At 46.6% G+C, this 23,728-nt stretch overlaps 1 protein-coding gene and 1 long non-coding RNA gene across 2 annotated transcripts; both read right to left on the bottom strand.

Annotated features, from left to right (window-relative positions):
- Positions 1 to 59: 59 nt before the first annotated feature.
- Positions 60 to 6,750, bottom strand: LOC102149794 (CD177 antigen). Its single transcript, XM_023649798.2, has 9 exons — positions 6,665 to 6,750; positions 6,446 to 6,589; positions 5,990 to 6,175; positions 5,603 to 5,722; positions 5,285 to 5,401; positions 1,995 to 2,135; positions 1,117 to 1,302; positions 844 to 978; positions 60 to 584 (listed from the first exon to the last, which is right to left on the bottom strand). Exons 1-9 carry the CDS (start codon positions 6,714 to 6,716, stop codon positions 259 to 261), a joined length of 1,407 nt encoding a protein of 468 aa, XP_023505566.2. The 5' UTR covers positions 6,717 to 6,750; the 3' UTR covers positions 60 to 258.
- A 13,688-nt stretch (positions 6,751 to 20,438) lies between these two features.
- Positions 20,439 to 23,470, bottom strand: LOC138915932 (uncharacterized). The gene is made up of 2 exons (XR_011422435.1): positions 21,912 to 23,470; positions 20,439 to 21,064 (listed from the first exon to the last, which is right to left on the bottom strand). It is a non-coding gene; the product is annotated as an uncharacterized lncRNA (long non-coding RNA).
- Positions 23,471 to 23,728: the final 258 nt, after the last annotated feature.

Raw genomic sequence — 23,728 nt, 5'->3', positions numbered from 1 at the left:
TGTGCCAGATTTCTGGGTGTCCTGCCCTCCCCTCCCCTCACATAGAGAAACCCCAGCACTGGGGGAAAGGACGATGTCTTTATTATCAGACACATGTGGCCACTGCTTGAATGTCAACTCTCCCACAGGGCAAGTCCAGCTGCTCCCAGGCCCTTCCATATGTGTCATCAGGCCACAAAGTGTGTGTGGATGATAATTCATGGAGAGGATGGGAAAATAATCCAGTGTTGGGTTATGAGGTCAGAGGGAGGGTTGGGTTTAGGGGGTTAGGAGGGGCAAAGAATCAAGGGGAAATGGGGTCAGCAGGGAGGGCACCCCACACCAAAGGGCTAAGGATAGCCCCAGTGCCACCAAAGCCGTGTAGGAGGAAGGGGCAGCTCCAGCTTGGGGGGGAAACTGATGCTCCTTCTCATTCTGTTTCTCATTCTCATTATGTTTCTCATTCTCCTTCTCTTTCTCAGTCTCATTCTTATACCAAGAGGTCTCAAACACGGAGAAGACCCCAATATTGCGGACATGGTTCAACAGATATCCGGAAGGTTGGGCCATGCAACCCTGAAGCTTGAATGAGGAGGACAGCTCACCTAGAGAATGAAGATTAAGTCAGAGAACTCAAAGCACAGCCCACTGAAATTCCTAAGACCCAGGAATCCCAGATGCGCCCTCTCCCTGGTCAGACCAGGAGATCAGCCTCTTAGTTCCCTCCTCCCCTAGACCTGGACATCGGGGTCCCCAGTCCCCTCCACCCCCAAACCCGTGAGTCAGGAACTCAGGCCACCTCCAACCTCAGGACCAGTGAATCCAGATCCTAATCCCGTCATCCTTGAGACCATCAGCACTCACCTCCCCTGAGATCAATGGAACCACGGTAACAACCAATGGTGCCCTTGGGGCAGGTAACATTTTCTGAGTTTTGTGAGCAGGATCCAAACAACTCAACACAGGCAGGACACTGCAGGTCTCCTGGGACAGGGGGAGCTGGAGAGCAAAGAGAAGGTTGGGGTGCACAGCTCTGCTCCTCCCTGAAGCCACCTTCTTTGAGCCGCGGAGCCTCTTGTCACTGGGGCCCCATCTATGCGTGTCCCTGGTCCCACCCAGCATGCTGGGATCCCACACCTGGACGGGGGATGGCATCCAACAGGGCACTGCTGTTGTTGGCCCCGTTGCACCCGCTGGAGGAGCAGAACCGGGCGTAGGAGGCGACGAGCATTCCGGGGGGCCCCGAGTGGACGGTGACAGTCGGGGATTCATGTGTCCTGATCTGGGTGCAGCCCTTGCTCCCCACTATGAGTGATCTGTGTCCTGAGGGGTGAGACAGTGAGAGCCGGGCTGAGGGAGGGAGGCTCCGAGGGAGGCAGGAGCTCAGCAGGCAGAGGGTGAGTGCAGGTTCCCTGAGCAAAAACAAGAGCACAGGTCATCTGGAATGTGGGGAAGACGGTGGAGGGCCCAGAGGCTGGGTCCTCCTCCAGCGCTGCCAGCTCTCAGTTCTTGTGCCAACGTCACCTTCGCAGCAGAACCTCCCCTGAGCACCCATTTTCACGTTGCAATCTTCCCCTCAGTTTCGCTCTCTCCTTTCCTTGCAGGATTTCTCTCCACAGCTCTTATCTCCACACCCATATCTTGCTCTTTGTTGTTGTTTTTTTTTCTGTTTCACCCGCCTTAAAGCTGCACAAAGGCAGGTGCAGTGGGATCTAGGGTGCCTGGCACACAGCAGATGCTCAATAAATCTTGAATGAAGCCATTGGGTCCCCCTGTGCCAGCTCTGCTCTCAGCCCTTGGCACGGACTATCAAGCTAGGCTCACGACCACCCAGCAAGGTAGGTATTATTATTGCCCCCAGTTTTCAGAAAGGGAAAGCAAGGCACAGAAAGAAGAAGAGTTGGGTTTAGAGTTCCAGGTGTAAGGGGAACCGGGCAGGAAAGCAGGGACAGAATCCAGGGCAGGGAGGCCCGGGACCCAGCGCAGGGGCCGTACCTCTTGTGCAGCCCACGCACCTACGTCTACCAGCAGAAGCGTCTCCTGACACATATCTCCAGCATCGCACGTCTGGTACCCCCTCGAGGTCCATTTGATGGGTGTCTGAGTTGAGTTTGGCCTTATCTCCACTATGGCTCCCCGTTGACAGGTCAGAAGAGCTAGAGAGAAGGAATTACCAGGGTCTGGGAAGGCTAGGGAAACAGCCATGTCTGTCCCTCCAGGTCTCAGGCTTGGAGGTGATCACATTCTTGAGTCGCACTCTAGATGACCTGGCCATAGAGTCCTTCAATCTCAGATTTAGAAGGAACCCTGGGAGTCTGAGTCCTACCTCCTTTCCTACCTTGTTTTTGCTCAAACACCTGCAGGGACCTCTCCCAAGCCTCTGGAAAAAGGCTGCTCCTCCCTTGGGAGTGAGAGAGATGGAGGGCTCCTCCTCAGCCTGAGCCAATCTCTACTTCCCTCTCAGGATCTCAAGGTCCTCATCCAGGTAATGAGGAGGGCAGAGTGACACCATACGTTTCTTTTCACTGTTGAACCACATGTTCTAAACAAAAAGATTCAAAGGCCTGGTGTGCACTGAGCATTTACTACGAGCCTGGCTGTCCTGACTGCTTTCCGTGGATTAGCCCCCTGACACCAGCCGAGGAGTTTACGATCTGGATCACCTTACTTCTCCACGGAAATCCCCAAAGCAGGTGGTGTTATCATCATCATCCCATTTCAAGATGGGAAACAGAGGCAGAGGAGTTGTTAAGTAGCTTGCTCGAGGGCCCACCACCAGTCAGGGGCCGAACTGGGCTCAGAACTCAGGCATTCTGTCTCCTGGGCTGAGTGATGGGGAAGAGAGGGATCAATGACCGTCCTTGGCTAGCTTGGCCCCTGTGGCCATCAGGAGTCTAGTGTGAAAACCACGAGCCCAGATCTTCTCTCAAGGCCATCACATGGTCAGCCGAGATGCATTCCCTGGGGCAGAAACTCGTGGGCTGATGACGCAGCATCCATAAACATAGGTAACATTCATGACAGTCCTACAAAGGGGGACCGCTCATTCCCCACATCACAGATGACAAAATCATGGCTCCTGCTGCCCTCCTTCTAGCCTGGCCCCTGCTCTCCCCACCCTCATCTTTCCCCACCATGGTCCGTGGCGGCTCCTTTCAGCAGTTGCTCAAGTCATTCCTGACACTCCCCTTTCTCTGACACCCTGTGTTGCGCCCATCAGGAAATCCTGTTGGCTTAAGCTACAAGATACCCCCAGAACCTGACCACGTCTCACCACCTCTACTGCTTCCAAGAGGCCCCTGGCTCTCACCTGCTTCCTCCTGGGTCTTCCTGGCAGTCCCTTCCCTGACTCCCACCTCCCCCTCACTCTATCCTCCACTCAGCAGCCAGATAGATCCCCATAAAGATAAGACGACTCATGTCATTCCACTGCTCAGCGCCTCCATAGGTCCCCATCCCACTCAGAAAAGAATTCTAAGTCCTTAAATCGGCCCCAAAGGCTCTAAGTGATCTGGCCTCCCCCTCCCTCTCTGTCTCCGTATCCTCCTCTTATCTCCCTTGATCACGCTGCTGGAGCCACACTGGCCCCTAGGCTCCACCTTGAACACACAGCAGGCATATGACCACCTCAGGGCCTTTCCATACACTCCCTTGCTCCCGACTGTCTGGAATTGTCTCCTCCTTCCTGAATTGCTTGAAAGAGGCTCAAAGAGGTGGTGATCCTCAACAGCTGGTTCAGTGGCAAAGCCCTGTTGACGAAAATAATCCATAACCAATCTATAAATGAAAATTTGGGTGAGTTTATTCTGAGCTAAAATCTGAGGACCGTGGCCCAGGGCTTTTCTTCCCAAAGGAACAAAGGGCACCGAAGAAGTGAGGTGTACAGAGTGGTTATATACCCCCATACAGGACTTTTCACATATGATTGAAATGTCCCTCCCACAATAGTCACAAGATTGCCCTGTCGCACAGGGCTTGATGGACACAGCAGGTAGTGGGTCTGCTATCTCGGAGGGCGCAGCAGGAAGCAAGTCTTGTCCTGAGCCGGGTGGTCACAGGTGAGTGCAGCAATCAGTTCCTAGCCTAAGAAAAGATGCTTAATCCTTAAGGAAATGCCAACGTTGGGAGGGGGAGGGAAGTTGCACCTTTATCTCAAGGGCCTTTGTTCTTGTCATAGGGAATATCTAAAGCAGATACACAATGCATGCTCAATAGCCACGGTCAGGCCATTTTGGAGGTCAGGCCGAATTAGGTTTACACCAAATGGCTTCCTCATATACTCCAATATATCTTATTGCTTGCCATTTTTATTTGTCAGCCCAGATGGGGAGCCAACATCTCTCTGATTCAGACATTAAGGTCTTCACTGCTGTGCTCTCCTGATTGTGCCACCCCGCGCTTTCCCTGGGACCACCGCCCAGTTGCTTAGGGGAGGTCAAGGCCCTTCACTTTCCAACCCTTTCGTTCTTCCTCAGCTTGGGGTCCTGCTGTGGCCCATCTTGGGCAGCCTGTGCTCTTGGCCCAGCCCTCTGCCACCCCCATGCCTTCTCAGGGGCTGTTCTGGCTCCGGGAATGCCCTTCTCTCCTCCACATATTCCCTGACCTCTTGTCATACCCAGCTTCTGATGCCTGGTCTTGCTGATGGTCAGGAAATACTTGCTAAACTGCTGAACTGAACACAACCAGGGAAGCCAAACACGTTCCAAGATCTGGCTCCAATGTCAAAAGCTAACCAAACATGGATTGTGATAGGAATATTCATTTGTGGCATAAAAGCTGTGTTTCATGTGGCATGTGTGTGGTGTGTGTAGTGTACATGTATGGTATGTGTGCAGAGGTGTAGTATTTGTGTGGGGTGTATGGAGTTTGTGATATGTGTATGGCATGTTTGTATGGTGTATGTAGTGTTTGTGTGTGGTACATGATGTGTGGTATGTGTGTGTACTGATACGGTGTGTGTGTGATGTATGTGGTATGTGTTTGTTGTGAGGGTGTGGCATGGTGTGTGTTCTGTGTGTCTGTGTTTTGTTTGCGTGTGATGTGTGGTGTATGGTGTGTATGGCGGGTGGACTTAGTGGTGTATGAGGTTTGTGGAGTGTGTGGTACACAGCTGGACACCTCTTACTGGCACCCTCACTGAAGTGCCTACCAGGAGAATGCCTCCCTGAGTGAGCAATAAACTCCTAAATTACTCGCGGGCGCTGGCTTTGGTGGGATGTGTTCGGGTGTCCCACTTTCACAAGGGTCACCGTGCCCCAAGGCTGCAGTGCAGGGCACGGCCTCGTCTCCCGCACGAGGGACTCACCTTCAGGGTTGCAGTTCTCGTGCACAGTCAGGGCCCCAATTTTTTGAGTGTTATTAAGCAGGTTGCAGCCTGCTTGAGACGCGCACCCCTGCAATCTCAGATTGGTGGCGATGTCCACTGTGGAAAGGAAGAGAGAGGGAGAGAGGGAGATGCTCCCAGTGGGACCATGCAACCTTCAGGGGAGGCGCAGCTCCACGAAGCCAGGCCCACCCTCCTCCAGGTCCCAGCCCTCAGCTACCCTCCCTCCCAGAGACCCAGATCCCGGCCCTCAGACCTCCCTGTTCCGTGTCCCCCAGGGACCCCGATGTCCCACCTCACCTCCCCTGATCACGAGGACCCCGTTGTAGCAATGTGTGTCCCCAGAAGGGCAGGTCAGCTCTGTTGCAGACAGACAGCCTTCTGCGGACAAGCAGACTGGGCACCGCACGGACCCCGGGACTGGGAGGTGAGAGACGGAGAGAGAGGAAGAGAGGGCTCTCCCTTCAGATCAGGGGTTTTCTCTCCACCGCGCTTTTGCTTGCCCCAGAAATCAACCTCCCCAGTCTCCCCCAAAACGTGCCCTCCTCGGGCTCCTGTCATGCAGGCCTGGGGTGCAGGGAATTAGGTACTGTCCCTCTGTGCTAACCTCACCCCCTCAGCCCTGCCCCTTCCCTCCTCCCCGCACTCACTTTTCCCTCCTCCTCCTCCCCCTCCTCCCTCAGGCACCTGTTGGGGATAATGAGTCCCAGACAGGGGGCGTGATGGAGACATTGTTGCATAAGTCCCTATTGCGGCACACGTGGGTGTAGGAGACGATGGAGAGGCTGGGGCCTGTCCTGTGCTGGGTGACACGGGCCTTGTGATCTGCCTCCGGGGTGCAGCCCTTGTTGAGCACCAGTTTCACTTGGGGTCCTGGACCAAGAGAGGGAGGGAGGCTGTGGTGGGGTCAGGACTCTGGGTCTTAGAGAGATGGTCTATATCGTGGCCTGGGGTGGGAGACTGGACAGATGGTGACTGGGCACCCAAGACTTTGCCCCAGCTGGGGAGGGGACAGCTCCTGGTACGACGGGAGGGGTCCTCTGAGTTCCCATACAGAATGCAGGGAGGGCTGGGTGCAGGGAGGGATGTCTCTACACAGGAGAGGGTGGGAGCCAGGCTTGGGGCCTACGGGGCTTTTCTCACCGTTCTTAATGAGCAGCAGCGTGTCTTGGCAACCCCAGCCATCCTCACAGACTTGCTGGTCCTTCACATCCCAGAGGTACGGCATATCTGCTGCGTTGTTCACATCCTCAACTGTCGTGAACTGACAGGTCAGGGCCTGCACTCCTGAAATGGGAAGAGCAAATCCATCTCAGCCCATCCTCCAGGGAAGTCCCCCCCAAGGTTGGGATCCTCACTCACGGGGCAGCATGAGGGTGATGCCCTGGAGGGCCAGCAGCAGGGCAGGGCTCATGATCAGGGCAGCTGGACTCTCTCGCTCCTGCTCTTTCTCTCAGGAAACCGAGACCTTTTATATCTCACCCCATCCCAGGCAGTTCAGGAAAGGGGTGGGGAGGGGAGGGCCTTGCGAACGAGTTAGGAAGCTTCCCCTCCTTTTCAATTTTTTGGAAGAGTTTGAGAAGGATAGGTACTAAGTCTTCTTTGAATGTTTGGTAGAATTCACCAGGGAAGCCGTCTGGTCCTGGACTTTTATTTTGGTGGAGGTTTTTGCTTACTATTTCCATCTGCTTACTGGTGATTGGTCTATTCAAAGTCTCTATTTCTTCTTGATTCAGTTTTGGAAGATTGTATGATTCTAAGAATTTATCCATTTCTTCTGCATTATCCAATTTGTTAGCATATAGCTTTTCACAGTATTCTCTTATAATTTTTGTATTTCTGAATGTCCGTTGTAATTTCTCCTCTTTCATTTCTGATTTTATTTCTTGAAGCCTTCTCTCTTTTTTCTGTGGTGTGTCTAGCTAAAGGTTTGTCATGCTTGTTTATCTTTTCAAAGTAACAGCTCTTCTTGGTTTCGTTGATTTTTTCTTTTTTCTTTTTTTTAGTTTCTATTTCACTTGTTCTTGCTCTGATTTTTATTATTTCCTTCCTTCTACTGATTTGGAGCTTTGTTTGTTCTTCTTTTTTCAATTCTTTTAGGTGCACTGCTAGATTGTTTTTGAGATTTTTCTTGTTTGTTGAGGTAGGCCTAAATTGCTATAAACTTCCCTCTTAGAACTGCTTTTGCTGTATCTCATACATTTTGGCATGTTGTGTTTTCATTTTTGTTTGTCTCCAGGTATTTCCTGATTTCTCGTTTGATTTCTTCATTGACCCAATCATTCTTCAGTAGCATTTTGTTTAATCTCCACCTTTGTGGCTTTTCTGATTTTCTTCCTGTAGTTGATTTCTAGTTTCATACCTTTGTGGTCTGAAAAGATGCCTGGTATTTCAATCGTCTGAAATTTGTTGAGACTTGTTTTGTGTCCTAATATGTGATCAATCCTGGAGAATGTTTCATGAACATTTGAAAAGAATGTGTATTATGCAGTTTTTGAATGGAATATTCTGTATGTATCTACTAAGTCGATTTGGTCTAATGTGTCCCTTAAGGCCAATGTTTCCTTATTGATCTTCTGTTTGGATGATCTATCCATTGGTGTAAGTGGAGTGCTAAAGTCCCCTACTATTATTGTGTCACCTTCTATTTCTCCTTTTATGTCTGTTAATAATTGCTTTACATATTTAGATGCTACTATGTTGGGTACATAGATATTTATAAGTCTTATGTTGTCTTGTGGGATTGTTCCCTTTCTCATTATGTAGTGACTTTCCTTGTGGCAGGCATCTTGAACTGAATTGAGTGCTTGGGGTTTTAAGGAACTCAGCTGAGATTTTTTTTCCTGGAACCCAACTCAGTAAATAAGTGACCTACAGTCAGAGGAATGTAACACAATGGAGGGAGAGGGAGGGACAATAAATATCGAAATGGGAGAAAGCTGTGATGCCTCCCACATCCACCCTTTGCTGTCAGTCAGACATCTTTGAGGAAGTGTCACTCCTTAAACTGTGAGTCCTGCAGAGCAGCCCTTTTCTAATCCACTCCCTGCCCAAATGATACATACATAGGTGAGTCAGGTCCCCTATAAGCTGAACACTTTACTCCCTTCTCTGCTCCCTCCACCCACATAGCTCAGTGCTGGGTGCTCTGGTTTGGTCCCAGGCCCAGGCCTCTAGTTGGTCTGAGAAAACAAGGCCAGGAGGGGCAGGCTGAGAAGGAAGTCAGATGCCAACAGGCATGGAAAGAGACAGATGGGGCTGACATTTTTCCAAGGCCACAAACTCTGGGTGTGTCTTATGACTGTGTCTGTGTTTGGAATCTCATCCTCTTTGTGCCCATTGCAGGGAATCTCCCTCCTACTGCTTCTTTCTCATTACACTTTCTTTCCCTAGTGCACCCCTTTTATGGCCAGAGAATGGCTGTGCAAATAGCTGACAATACAGTGAACATCATTCTGAAAGGTGGATTTTGTTCAGGAGACCTCAGAAATCTTAGGGTGTCCTCTGCCCAGATTAAATTATTAACACTTATTTGAGTGAGAGATGAGGTATAATTATGGAGTTGTGTGATGTTAGGTAAATTATTTAACTTCTCTGACTCAGTTTTTTTAATCTGTAAAAACAGGTATGATATCACTTATGGGATTTTTTGGTGAAGACTAGCTAAATATAAAGCCCCTAGGATTCTGCCTGGTACATAGTGAGCAGTGAGTAAGTGTGAGCTACTAGAATTCTGGGACTAGGCAAAGGTGCCACCCTGGTCATCTAGAGTAGGGAGGCATTTTCTAGCTGGTGTCCTGGCAGGCCAGCCGGAGTTGAAGATGATAGGGGAGGCTTAACTTCCAGGAGTTGAAGGATTGGGTAGCAGTAACTTAGGAACAACATTCTGGAAAATGTCTTAATCCAAGGCAGAAATATTCAGAGAATATGTGGCTTCTGTCACGGTTATTGTCCCTGGGGGTCTGGAAATGTTTCTAGAGTTAAATGGTTTTGCTGAAAGCCAAGCCTAGAAATAAGCTTCAGGGGATGTCTTGCAAATAGCATTCATCTTGCTAAAGGAATTTGATGTTGTGGCCTGGGCATTGTTTTTGTCTTTGTACTGTCTTTATTTATAAGATGTAAAGAGAAAGACTGAAGAAGGATGAAATGAGGAAATGAACGTATAATATAGCAGGGCAGAATTAGGACTGGCATATCTAAGTTACAAGGAAGTATATGTAAGTTTTAAGTGACCATAAAAGGACTTCTTTAAAAAAACAAAACAAAACAGAACTCTCCTTATAAATGTCCATTGAAGCAGAATCACAGAGATGGGTAATATGGCCTCTTTGCTAAATAGTTAGACTGAGGTTAGACTAAGCCACTGAAGAGAAGGGAGATGAAGGAGAAAATGGGCCAGGGTGAGAGAAAATGGGATGGCAAAAGGAAAGGATTGAAAGGAATGTTTACTGAGGGCTCAACACATACCAGGCACTGTGTTTACTGCCTTATGTATCTTAACTTACTCTTTTACTGTCATTTCCTAAGGCAGTTAAGAGTTAATCTATGTTACAGATGAGAAAAAAGAAGCTGAGGGAGGTGAAGGGACTGGTCCAGGGACATCCAGGCACTTAATGGCAGAGCTAGGGTGTTTCACTTCAGAGCTTGTGCTCTTGTCTCTGTCTCAGAAGAAAAGTGAAAGAGGAGGAAGGCAAAGCAAATTTTTGTTGTGGGTACAGTTTAGAAAAGGTAGTTGTGGCAGGCAGAATAATGGCCTCCTCATAACATCCACATCCTGATCCCTGGAACCTGTGAATGTTACTTGATATGGCAGCAGGGACTTTGCAGATGGGATGATGTTAAGGATCTTGAGATGGTAAGAGTATCCCGGATGATCCCAGGGAGCCCAATGTAATCACAAGGGCCCTTATAAGTGAAAGAGGGAGGCAGGAGAGTCAGGGTCAGAATGATGCTGCATGAGAAAGACTCCACCAGCCCTCGCGGGCTTTGAAGATGGGAGGGGAAGGGGAGATATGAACTAAGGAGTGCGGGTAGCCTCTAGAAACTGGATCAGGTAAGGAAGCAATTTGCTCCTTGGACCTCCAGAAGGCATACCATTAGGCTGACACCTTGATTTTAGCCCAGTGAGGCCAATTTTGGACATCTGACCTCCAGAACTGTGAAAACTGGAGAAAAAAAAAAGTATGTAGTTTTTTCATTCCAGGAGGTTACAGTCTGCTACCCCAGAAAAGAGACTGGAAGAAATATGCTGAACGTGAAACAACGATAGGTCTAGATTATAGGTGGAAAATGGAATATGTGTGATATTTTCTTTTTCGTACTTTATCTTAAATTTCAAAAATGGAAAATTAAATATTACCTCATGATGTTATAAATACAGGTATGTCCAATGTACTGAGCACAGAGAGGGAACCATTCACTTGCCTTTGGGAGCCCCTTCAAGAGCTCTGGGAGAGCATGCCATTTGAGTTTGCTAAGGGCAAGGGCAGGCGAAGGAAGAGTGTTACAGATAGAGGAACAGCTTGTGCAAGGGCAGGAAGGGAGAAATGATAGACTTTGTCTTGAGGGGAGGCATGAGACTTTGTCTTTAAATCTAAGAGGTCCATCGCTTCAGTGGATCAAACCCAAAGGAATGCATCTCTAGGCATCAAGGAATATGGTCAGAGACCTTTTATGGGGGGAACCAAGACATTCTGGCAGCTCAGAAACATATCAAGTAGCTTTGGACTTGGTAGCTGAGGAGAATGTGCTTGCTGTGAAATATTTGTTGTCTAAGTCTCTGGCTTTTCTGCTTTCCCCTCCTCTTTTTTCTTGCAGTGGGCAGGGCCTCAGTCCCCAAATAGGTCCCCTGTATTTTGCAGGAGGGTTTGTTTCCTTTGTTGAGGGGTGGATGTGTAGCTTGGAGGTTTTTGTTTTTCCTTTCACCAGCAATTAGGGAAAGGATAGTGTGGCTCCTTTCTCTACTAATCATCTCATAATGGAACCATCTAAATCTCATCTTGATTCCTCCACCCTCTAGGGACCCAGACCTTTTCCTGGTCCTCCTTGATCCTGGGGGACTCAGAGGCCGTGCAGAACACTATGCGAGGAAAAAAAGCCCAATAACAACAAAAAACAAAAACCAGGGGTGAGTAGAAACTGTTGTAATTGCCTCTATTTTCTTAAAGTGTGTGTTACTTTTCTCCCTTCCCCCTGGTGATATCGGCTCAACACAAGGTTGACATAAGGGAAGCCATATTGTAGAGAAGAAACCATATTGTCACTTTGAATGATTAACTAACCCAGACATACTCAGTAGACTTTACAGCCCCTCCCAACTGCTATAAAATGATAATTTTGTTCATTAGGAATGTGATGATTCCCCAAGCAGAAAGTCTATGCTGATAGTCGTCAATGACAACTGAAAGATCAGCATGTAGGATGCTGCTCCAGTCTCTGATGCATATCCAGTGGAACAGAAGACTATGGGGAACTAAGACTAGATGTCTGTCCCATTCTGGAGATCAGATGTAGACCCCACTGGGATTAGGTCTATTTTTCAGGGACTGTTAAAATTTGGGTTGTCTATACTTCTTATCCTTCTGGTCTGATACTTGATTATAAAATGGGCCTTTAGATGTTGTTCTGAAACTGTTGAGCAAGGTACAAAATTCTAATAATACAAAATGTCAACGTGACACTGGGAACAAGAGAATATTTCCAAATGAGTACTAAACAGTTTCATTCCTCTAACCCAGATCTACGCCCTGGTTCAGCAGGAAGGAGCTAGATCAGTTGTAGCCCTGAGTCCTCCAAGAATGAGGAATGACCAAGGAATAGAAGGGACTGAAACAGGCAAACAGGTAGCCATTGATGATTAAGTAGCTAGGAACTCAAGAATTTTTCCTTTTTGCAATTACTGATTATACCTTTTAGCGGTTTAACCTGCCCATCGTTAACTGTGCTGTTTAGGCAATATGCCATCTGACTCCCACTAGGTTCCTAGAGATAACATCTCCCCGGAGCCTGGGTCACCATGATAATGGGTGTTTGAGCTCTTCTTCAGGAATTAGAACCCTTTGTCCACTCCAGGCAGGTTGAGCCACCAACTCATCAACTGGGCCCATGCAGATGTCCAATAGGTGACCTTTTGACATCGAGAAGCTAAAAGCTCCACCCTCAGATCATGCTAATGCTGCCATTTTGTGAGCATGCATCCTATGAAGAGGCATGAAGTCTGACTACACTTGTGCAGATCGTCAATTACCCCCACTCCCCTCGCCTCCAATCACCTATCTGCCTCCACATTTCAGACGACCTTGCCTACCTTTCCTATAAATATCCCTGAACCCCTATTTTCAGGAAAGCAGATTTGAGACTCATGTTCTTGCTTCCTCACATGGCTGCCTTGTGATTAAAACCCTCTCTCTGTTGCAATCTCATTGTTTCAGTGTTTGGTTTTCTGGGCGACAGGCAAAAACAACCCTGGTGCGGTAACACTGGTATTGTAGGGCCGAGTCCTGATCTCTGGGCAAAAAATTGCTATGGTTTGGTTCCATCCACCAAGACAATGGGCCCATATTTTTCTATAGTCAAAGGCCCTTGTGTTTGGCCCCAGGAGTTTCACCTTGAACTTGTGCCAATGCTCAAGACTTCCTGTTCTGTTCCTTCCAAGTCATCTTGGAATCTTCAAGCTTGTGGATGGAGTCGGGGGTCCTGAGTTGTGAGGAGGGAAAGGGGAAAGTTGTGGGAATCCAAGACAGTTGTGCTTGGGAGAGTCTTCTAGGCCTGTCAGTAGAAGAAACAGGATTGTGGAACAGGACACCTGGGTCCTAGTGCTGGTGACTAAACATTGACCTTGAAGAGTAGATTTGCTTCTCTAGGGCTTAGTTTTGCCTGCTGCACAATGAGGAGATTTGACTAGATGAACTCAAACCCTACAACTTGAATGCCCTGGCCATGCATTGCCTTTCCTCTTCCTCATTCAAATTTGTATCATCCCTTCATGGCCCAAGGATCCGGCATCAGATACGACAAGTTGGGCTAATGTTTGTATGAGTGGGGACCAACTGCCAGGTATCATGTACCCAGTTGACTGACCTTTAGGCTAGAGTGGAATGGGTGGATATTTTCGGCCTGGTATTATTTCGGGTTCTCTTTGGTAGCAGGAGGGGTGGGGTCCTACCAAACTGTGAAAGTCTTGACGGCCAGCCTGAGTCTGGACTCTTGTGAGTGGGGATCTACCAGAGGCTTTAAGTGAGAAGTGACCTGGTCAGATCTGAGTTTTGGGACATGCACCCTGACAGCTGATTTGTTGGGAGAACTGTGGCTGTGGAGAGTCCACATGAGAGTCTGAGATCTGAACTTGGAGGTCAGAGGGCATAGAGAGCAGGGGACAGAAGAGTCACTTGAAGAACTGGCAGGCCTTGGTGAGTGACCAGAGAGAAGGGGGTGGTGAGGAGGAGGCTTGAAGATCATTCAGAGCTGCGTTTAGTTTGGGCTTTTGGGTGGATCAGACGTCATTAGCCCTGAGATAAGGATGAGGGATTGGTTGGCTAGGGACTGAGATGCTAAACTCAGCTTGGGATAGGTTTAGATATGATGCCTGTGGACTCTCCAGGTGGAAATAGTGTGTGGGCATTGGGGAGAAGCTCTAGAAGGAGGCTGGGGCTGGTGCGAGTGAGTGGTGGAGGCCGAGATGGAGAAGAGGAGTGAGCCCAGAGTCTGTGCCTGTAGGGTACTGCTCGGCCTGGTCCCATCACAAGCCACAGGGCTGAGTTCTACTCTTCTGCAACATTTTCTCTGTTGATCAGAGTGACTTTTCAGGGTTTTGGCCCAGACAGATATTCTTAGCCTGGGGGTCACTTATTAATTGCCTAAAGGAAAGGAAGGGCTTTTGGAGAAAGTAATAGAGAAAAGCAGGCAATCAAAACACGTCCTATAAAACACTTTAACACTCATTGTAAAACATAGAAACACAATGTAAATTTAAAGTTTTGTTGAAAACACCATGTCCACAGGGCGGAAAGGGAGAGGGTGAGTCGAAGAGGGCAACAGGGAAGAAGTAACTTAGAAGCATTAAGCTAATAGCAAGGCTCCTAGGTCTAGAAATCTCCTTGGCAGGCTCCCTGTAGCTTAAAAGTTACTTGCCCTGTCAATTTCTTGGAAGAAATGAGTTTTATATGTACACATTGCAATGTAAAATACTAACAACCAAAAGGCATGGTGTGCTTACTAATTATCGTACAACTGACAACTAGTGCAACTAAGTGTGTACTAATAGAACAAGTTATAGCCAACAAATACTGTGTGCTTACTGCATGCCAGGCAGTGTGCTAAACACTTTAAATAACTAGATTACCTCATTTGATCCTCACAACAGCACACGTGGTGGGTGCTTTTATTACCCCTATGTTACAGATGAGGGGGCAAGTTGTAGTCATTTGCCCAGGGCCTTGCAGCTCGTGTGTTAGAGCCAGAATTTGCAGCCAGGCTGCCTGGGGGACTCCATAGCAGGTGCTCTTAACCTCTCAGCAGTCCAGTGGGGAAGTGATAAGGTAAGACTTCTCGTAGCGTGGTTCTCAGACCATCTGTATCAGAATTATCTGGGATGTTTGTCAAAAATTGAGATCTAGGAGCCAGCCTGGTTGAGTAGTGGTTAAGTTTGCGTGCTCCACTTTGGCAGCCCAGGACTCACCAGTTCGGATCCTGGGTGTGGACCTACACATGGTTCATCAAACCATGCTGTGGCAGCATCCCACATACAAAATAGAGGAAGATTAGCACAGAAGTTAGCTCAGGGACAATCTGCCTTGCAAAAAAGAAAAAAAAAAAAAAAGAAAAGAAAATTGAGATCTACAGGTCTCACCTTGGACCAACCCAAAGCAGAATTTCTCAAACACTAGTATTTGAGACTTACTGAGTTGGGGCTGGGTGTCTGGGTTCTGGAAGGCAATGGAATCTTGTCTTCTCTAGTCACCTGCAGTTTGGGTATTATCCTTCTGTGAAGTTGGCAATGTAGTCTATGCTGCTTTCTTTGGACTATTGGAGGGGTGCATTCCGTTCTGAGAGTGGGCAAAATCATGCTGACGTTAATGCTGGAGGAGGCATTTTGACACAGTGTCTTGTATTCACATTTTCCTTTCACCTTTCATTTGCTTCTCTCCCCTCTATACCCTCTCCCTGACCACTGCCCCTCACTTCTCGGCCTGTGCCCTGAGTATCTTACCACCTGGGAGGGACAGAGACAGGGGAGGGCAGGGGAACATGGCGCTCAGTGGGGGACGCACCCTGGGAGAGGAGCGGTTGATCTGTGGTTCCTCTCAAGCCCAGCCAGGCTCTCACGTGGAGGGGGAGCTTTCCATGAAGTTTAGCTGCATCATGCTGAGAGTGTGATGGGGAGAGTGGAGTTGCAGCCTGGGGTACGAAGTGGAAATCCTGTCACCCACAGTGGTGGTCTGCACATGTCCACGTCTTTTCTGAAATGAAGGGTTAATCTCCCTAAGAGCTCGGAGCCAGGTGATGCCGATAAACAGGAGGAAATGTGAATCTTTCTTTCATCCACTGGCAAGTTTGCAGGGCTGATCCTCTTACACTCTCTGCCTTGAGTGAGCACAACAGTGAGTTTTATACAGCTCACTTTTTGGGCTTTTCACACACCATGGCCTTGGGGAGGTCCAGAGGTGTGGGGAGGGCCCTGGGCTGGGAGTGAGGAGAGCTGGTTCTGTGTCAGCTAAGCTACCAGTTTCCTTCGTTACCTTGGGAAAGTCACTCACTCACTCTACGCTTGAGTTTTCTCATCTGAAAATTGTTGGATTTGGGTGAGACAATCGTGCGTGTTCCTTCTTGCTCTCAAGTTCTGCTTCTGTGATTAGCAGCAGGGAGGCGGGAGCAGGTGTGGCAGAGCCCTGGATGCTTCTCTTTATTTCTGTCTCATGTGCCTGCCTTCCCCCAAATGAGCAGGTAGTGAGTTCCGTTTGTGTCTCCTCTTGCACAGCTTTGTGTTTCAGAGGCCTGAAGATGCCCACTGTGGGTGTGGTGAGGAGAGTCTCTGGAGCCTGGGGCCCCCTGGGCCCTGGGGAAGGACGGCCTGCTTGGTAGGTTTCCTGCCATCGCACAGACTTCTCATGTTTTAGTTTGATGGGACTTCCCTCCCTGTTCTCCCCCCTCCTCCACAACCTACCCCTGAGCATCACATTCAGTTTCTGGAGTGGATTATGAGTGTTTGATAACTTTCCTGGCTGTTTCCTGCCTGTGGGTCCCTGAAACAAACAGCAGGAAACTCTCATAGACTTCGGGGTCTCTACTTCATGTTTTCCTCTTTCCCCATAGAGCCTGAGAGAACACACAGGGCTCCAGTTCCAGAGAGACACATGTACATGCTCTAGCTCCCAGCATTCCCATATAGTGAAGGGTGGGGTGGGGTTATATTCTTAATTGTCTTGGAGTCAGCATAACACATATGTGAACCTGTGCGGTGTCCTAATGTCCTGTATGTTGTTGCCACTTAAGAGTTTAGAGTGGGTGCTATGTATGTGTTGAGTGTATTACCTGTGCCTGGGTGTGTGCATGTGGGTCAGAGCGTGCGGTCAATTGCAGTTGATGCTGAGAGGAAGTAATTCAGGGGCTGGGGTTGCTCTCTTTATGTTTCTTCTTTTGCACAATGCGCTAGTAACAACTTGTGTTGTCAGAGGGCTGATTGAAAAGATGTTAGAAATTCCCTTAATCCAGTCTGAAATTCACCTTGTTTTATTCTTGGGTGTGTAATATGTGAGGGTGTGAGCAGGTGGAGGATGAAACACCAGACCTTCCTGAACAGTCTGAGGTCAGTTCTCAGAAATTAGCTGTTGACTGTTTGGCCATCACCACCTTGGGATTTGTGAGTAGGACCCAGAGGATGTGAGAGCTTCTGTGGCAGAGATATTCTCCTGTTCTGAGAAGATTAGAGACACATTGACAAGCTGGAAACAGGTCAAATTTGTGGCTTGTTTCTATCCAATATTTAGGCATTCTGACCTTTAAAAGCAATTTAATTTCACTGATATTGTCATCTAGGTACCAAGTGCCAGGTGGTGAGTTTTCAAAGATAAATGAAATTCAATCCTTATCCTCAGGAGCTAATAGTTGGTCTTTTCTTGAACAAGATTTTCTGGGCCTAATTCCCTCCATGGCCAACTCTGTCTCACTGGCAGTCTTCGGGACTCTCAGAACCACACAGGTGAGGTGAGATGCTGGAGTGGCTGATGGAAGAGAGTAGGGCAGGGGTCCAGCCCTTGCACTTTCTGACTCTCCTTTTCAGGTGCACAGTGACCATGGGAAGTAGGAAACTGGGCTCCTTAAGGAATGCTGTGGTAAGTAGTGTGGTGAGGATGGCAGCTCTGATGGTCCCTCAGCTCATCTCTCAGCTCCTCAGGCTACGAGAGCATGCCCTCCAGCACTCCCAGAGATGGAGATTGAGTATATTTCCTTGAGGGACTGGAAACAGGATTTGTTAGCTACTCTTAACAACATTAGCAGTGAGAGAGCAGGGCAATTCGAGGCCTTGTGGAATTGTCTCTGGGGAACTGCAGTTACTTCAGTCCATTCAGAGGAGGAGATTGGGCAGTAGCTAAGGGTGGGACAGAGAAACAGATGTTCAAAAATGCTCTGTGCAAGTTTTTTCTAGGGCTCCCATACTCAGCTCGTATCTCCTCCCCAATATGGCATCCCCTCCACCATGCCTAAGTCAACTGGGGTGTGACTCCCCCTCTCTCTTGAAAACCCATTCTGCTAAGACTTTGTGATGCCCTTTTGTGCCTACTTTCCCCCTTCAATATTGCCTTTGATATTCCTTTTAGCTCCAATGTCACTTCAGTAAAATGCCTTGGGGGAGGGGAAGGGATATTTTTCCAGAACCCCATTCTTAGGGTTGACTCTGGGCCCTGCACATTTCTACTTCTCCAGGATAACCCTGGGAACTTACTTCTAACCTGGGTTCTATTGTAGCTCTTTACCAGCCCAGCTGCACCCTAAGTACAGCTTAGGGAGAGAGACAAACAGAGACAGAGAGAGGCTTCAAGCATTGGGATGTGTCAGGTGTCCATGTGCCTTTGCAGTCAAGTAGAGCAGACCTGGATTGAGATCCTCACTTTGTCTTTTATTAACTGTGTGATCTTGGCAAGTGATGTAAGCTCTCTAAGACTCAGTTCCTCCATCTGTAAAATGGAGATGATGTCCACATCATAGTTAGAATAATAGCAACATGTATTGAGCACTTTACACTTATTATTTCACTCAATCCTCATACATTTCTAGGAATTAGGCACTATTGCAGTTGTCATGTTTCAGATGAGGAAACTGAGGCACAGAGAAGTTATTTAGCAGGCCCAAGTTAATGTAATTTGTAAGTGGTGGAGCTGGGATTCTGAACTTGGACAGTCTGACCTCAGAGCCTGTGCCCTTAACTACTGCACTAGACTGTGTAGTTCACAGAATGTTAACAGGAATTAATTGAGATAAACATTTGAAGCACCAGCTATAGTGCTTGGCACACAGTAGGCACTGAGTAAATGGTAGCTGTTACCACCAGAGCTGAGAAGCCTGCTTCCATGTGGGCATGAGGAAGATGTGGCCCTGGGTCAGGATGAGGCAGAGAGATGGGTCCTCTTGCTGACATGGGGGTTTGCACAGAGTCAGGGCTTCTTCCACCCTCACTCTGTAGGACAGGGCTTGTTGGCAAAGTCTTGTCCCTGCCATCCCAAAGTTGCCTGACAGGCCCTGAAAGGAAAACACAGGAGCTGAAACTGGGTGGCCATAGGGAGGGGCTCCCTCCCAGCCAGCTAATTGTTCAAGAATCCTTTTTTGACTCTGCTTCAGAGGAATCTGGCTGTTCATTTCCTGATGTCTTGCCCATTTGGTCAGGGCTCCCTGATAATCTACCTGTGGAACAGAGTGGGGCTGCTGCTTAAATTGGCACAGGGTAAAGGGTTAATGCCAGGAAGCTAAGGAGACCTTGCAAGGGCCCAGGGAAATCCAGATGTGGGCTTCAGAGGAGGGAGTATCAGGCTGGCTCTGTTTTCCTGTCATGTATACCTTGGCTCTCCACCGGGCCCTGGGAACGGCTCGGTCAGCAGTCAGCAGTTCCGGCACACCTGCGCCACGCCAGGCGCTGGCTGGGCTAGAGGCAGCGTGGCTCATGGCTGAAGGCTTTTGGAGGCTGAGGGACCTGGATTCCCAGGATGGCTCAGCCACTGTTTAGTTGTGTGACCTTGGATATTTATTCATCTTCTCTGAGCCTCAGTTTTCTCATCTGTGAGAAAATTGTGAGGATCAAGTGCAATAACACACATGAAGCCCCTAGAGCAGCAACTTACATGCTGTAGGTGCTCAGTAAATGTTGTGAGCCACGGTGGGTGCAGTGGGGGATGTGGAGAAATAGAAAATACAGTCCCTAATCTTTAAGGAGCTTATAGTCTGGGTAGGGGGAGAAGCAGTAAGACAGGTAAACATAGATCACAGCATCAGGACCGCATGCTCTATAACACAGGTCAGCAGGTGTAATGGGCAGTGAGAGCTTTGGGAGTTCAGAGGTCGGAGAGCTGCCCTGTGGGCTAAGCTGGTCACAGAAGGCTTCCTGAACAGGTGCCCCTTGAGAATGTGCAACGGTTGGAGAGGAAGTTGGAGGGGCATTCAGAAAAGCGTCTGAGATGAGGCCAAGCAGCATAAGTTCAGGGGATGGAGAAGAAAACTGTTGGACTGGAACCAGGGGTTTGTGGGGCAGACTAGAGGGAGATGAGGTTCAATAGGTAGGTTGGGGCTGTTGTGAGGGCTTTGAATGCCACCCTAAGGATTTTGGGGTTTATCTGAAGATTTTTGAGGAGGGAAATGGCATTAATATTATGACCTTGATTCAGTCACTTATTCTTTTAACCTCTCTGGATCTTAGATCCCTCATCTTTAAAGTAAGGAGTTTGGACCATAAAGGAGTTTCTGTAGCTAAGGAGTCTGTGATTCTGTGATAGAGGAGATTATTTTGATGAGAAAGTGCAGAATTGGTTGGAAGGGAGAAATAGAGGCAGAGGGAGTATTTAGGTAGCCAGTGCAATGTCAGGCATTGTTACCGAACCTGAAGTGAGTTCGCTCACCCGTTGCACAGCAAGCCAATCTCTGACACCAGGGGTGGTGGAAGAAAGTAGGAACTTTATTTTTGCACAGCGCTGAGCAAGGAGAGAAGGCAGCTAACGCTGAAATCCCAAACTCCCCGAAAAAGCTAAAAGGAAGGGTTTTTATTTAGGGCTTTAGGTAGGAGAGGGGGAGCATATGGCCTTGCTGGTCGGAGCTTTCCCACCAGCCTGTCTCTGGCCTTGAGACACTTGCAGACAGGAGGGAGTTCATGACCTTGCTGGTCAGAAGCTTTCCCACCAGTCTGTATCTCTTTGTGGGGAGGAGATGGTCCAGGTGCTTGTCCTTGACAGTGTCTGTCTCCATGGAGGATAGTGGATTCTGGAGCCAGGAAGCCAGAGAGTAAGCAGGGAATGAGTGTTTTGCTTTTAACCCCATATATGCTGGGTTTAATGTGGGGAAACTGATATCAGGGTCGATATCAACTCCCCCCTATTTTATGTCTGTCCCTCAATCTTGAGGGATTTGGGGTGGCGACCGATCTAGCTACTTCCTGCTGAAATGGGGCGTAGGTTGTTTCATCTCATTGAACCAGTCTTTTAATAAGGCGGTGATGCTGGTGGGCTCCTGAAGTTAGGCCTGTATCATGTAAGTAAGTAACCAGGTATTTAATAAGAAGTTTTTCTGGAGAAACAAAAAGAGAAAAACACAGTTAATGATTGGAGCAAATTATAAACCAGTTTCTGAGCCCACGGGGCAGCCAATCAAGATTCCTAGAAGTCAGGGTCGAAGCATCTTTTGCAGTTTGAAATGTCTCTGATGGTGTCATCTGGCACTCAGGTAGCTTTCTGAGTGGCTTACACAGCAGTAGACATGAATCTCTCTTAAGTTTATATTGGGTCTTCCAGCTTCAGTTTGTAAGGCTTTAGGAAAAAGGTAAGATTTAGTTTTCAATGACTCTAAATGAAAATAATTGGGGGAAAAAAAAACCCCTGAAAATGCTAGTTTGTAAGTTTTTAGCCAGATATTTCAGGAGACGAAGAATTCAAGATCCAGTCCAGTTAACAGGAGTAAAATAAAAATTTCAAAGACAATTGAAAAAAATTAAAATCTAATATCTATAAGCATGTATTACAGTTTCTATTCAAACATAATCTTCCTCCCTAAAATCACCCTCAATTTCACTAGACATAGCCAAATTAAAACTAACTGGTTTGCAAAATAAGTCTAGTTTTAATAAATTTGGCATAATTATTTACATAAGTACAGCAAGAATAGTAATTGATCATCTAGGCTCTTTTAAATCTGCTTTGCTGGAACCTTATAAGGAATCTCAGGTTGACCTTTAAAGGCCTCTCAAGGAAAGCCAAGCAAAGGACCCATTATCAGATTCTGCCTGCAGTACCTACGGATTTCCGTGAATCCCTCTCTTCGTGAGGTTCCCCAAAATATTGAGGTTCCTTGTACCTGCCAGAGGGAGCGACATTCTTTGCTCAACCTTACCAGGTTACAGAACCCATAAATACAGTACCAGGCCAATATTTCCAAGTGGCTTTATTCCAGAATGTCAACCTTCATTCCTCAAAAGCTGTCTTGTCATATCCAAGGCTGTATGTTTTTTTTAAATATGATATTCCAGTCAAAGTCTTGGTAATATAACCAGTGTTTCCAACTGTGTCCTGTTAAAAGAAGAACAGATTCTTATTGCACTTATGCAAACAGCTATATTGCCATAAGAATAAGAATACTTACTTATCAGAAGTTTTTGCGTTTTGGGGGGCTCAAATAGGGAGGAAAAGACAAATGTTTCAATTTTGTTTATAAATTGCTGCAAGTCATTGTTCTTTAAGAGAATAGAGAAAAAGGTTTTCTTAACTCTGAAAAAAAGCAAAACATTAAAAACAGTAATATCTCAGTTAAAAAGTCATAAAAATTATAATCATCTCTATCAGTTTATTCTGTCCTGTGTAATTGGCTCTTGATTTTAATCTTCTGTCAGCAGTTTGTGAGGTCATCAGTTTCTCTGTTGGAGTTCTGTAATTTTTACCCAGTTTAGTTTTACAATCTGAACATTTATTAGAAACCTGTATTCTAGAGTGCCAGAGTCCTTTCCATGAATTTCTCTGAAGATGAAACATCTTTGCAAAAACATCAAAGTAAAATAGCCACTGTTCATAAACAACAAAACATTTAAAAATGGTAATTGACCATCAAAAAGGGCATTTGACCATCTCTGTGATATACAACATTTTGAGATAATAACCAGGATTATAGCTGACAATCAGAACAGATCAGATAATTTTTAAAATATTTATATCAGTAACATTTATATAATATCATTTAAGAAAGTTTATCATTACTTATCTGACAATGCTTCTCATGTAATTTAACATACAAAATAAGCCTTATTAGTTTAGCTTTCTTTTCTTATAGGAAGAGAGCAAATTTCTCCGAGAAGTCCCAGGGGCCCTCTGAAAATCCCCAGAGAAACCTTCTCTCCTCTTCCAGGTCAAAAGAAAGCTTTTATTCAATACTTGAATATTTGTGTCAGGGGGGAAGGAAGCTTGTCAAAAATATTAAAAGCTTTAAAACATTTGTTCAGATAGGAAACAGAGTTCACTTGTAAAACCATGTTCAGGTATCTATTCAAAGTGACAACAGAAAGAGTCAAGGGGAAACAGTGTTAAAATAGTCAAAAAAAGCCTTTTTATAATCTTTTTATAAAAAGCAGATTAAAAATTTAGGAAAATTATCCTTTTAAGAAAGAGGAAACCAAGTTTTAATTTTGTACCAGTTTATTTTTGACATATAAGTTTATGTACTTAATTGGATTTACTTTAATCCTGGACAACTTGACCATATATAAATCTCTTTAGGGTTTTACTTTTACAAAGCTTTGGTTACTTCTTTTATGTTCAGAATTTGTTCCAGCATTTTAGGACAAATTTATTTTTCTCAACTCAAGAAACAAAAATATTTCCATTTTTTATATCTTTTTATTAAAAAACATATATTTTATTTTCTTTGTATACAGACCTTTTAGAAATATATGTTTTCTCAGCATACATAAAACATGTTTATTAATAAACCTAAGCACTTTTTAGTCTCTTTGATATAAGAAACCAAAGGCAGACAAATATATGCTTAGTAGTTAACCTTTAATATTTTATCTTATGTGGAAATGACCTAGATACCCAATAAACTGTTATTATTTAACTTAACTTAGTAAAGTTATAAAATTTAAGTTTCCCAAAAGATTTTGGAAGCTGTTTTTTAAGTATTCAGATTATAAAACATAATTATTGTACTTAAAACTCTTACCCAGTTTTAACAATTACTCTTAAAAAC

Source organism: Equus caballus, chromosome 10 (assembly GCF_041296265.1).
Source record: "Equus caballus isolate H_3958 breed thoroughbred chromosome 10, TB-T2T, whole genome shotgun sequence".
Taxonomy (NCBI): Eukaryota; Metazoa; Chordata; class Mammalia; order Perissodactyla; family Equidae; genus Equus; species Equus caballus.
This window is presented reverse-complemented; position numbering and strand designations above follow the sequence as displayed.

Bases quoted from the DNA above. Each gene is read 5' to 3' on its own strand.
- LOC102149794 (XM_023649798.2), bottom strand. From the start codon at position 6,716: ATGAGCCCTGCCCTGCTGCTGGCCCTCCAGGGCATCACCCTCATGCTG. The intron at 6,590-6,664 runs GTGAGTGAGGAT...TTCCCATTTCAG, and splicing joins CATCACCCTCATGCTGCCCC to GAGTGCAGGCCCTGACCTGT. The intron at 5,723-5,989 runs GTGCCTGAGGGA...CTCACCTCCCAG, and splicing joins GGACTCATTATCCCCAACAG to TCCCGGGGTCCGTGCGGTGC.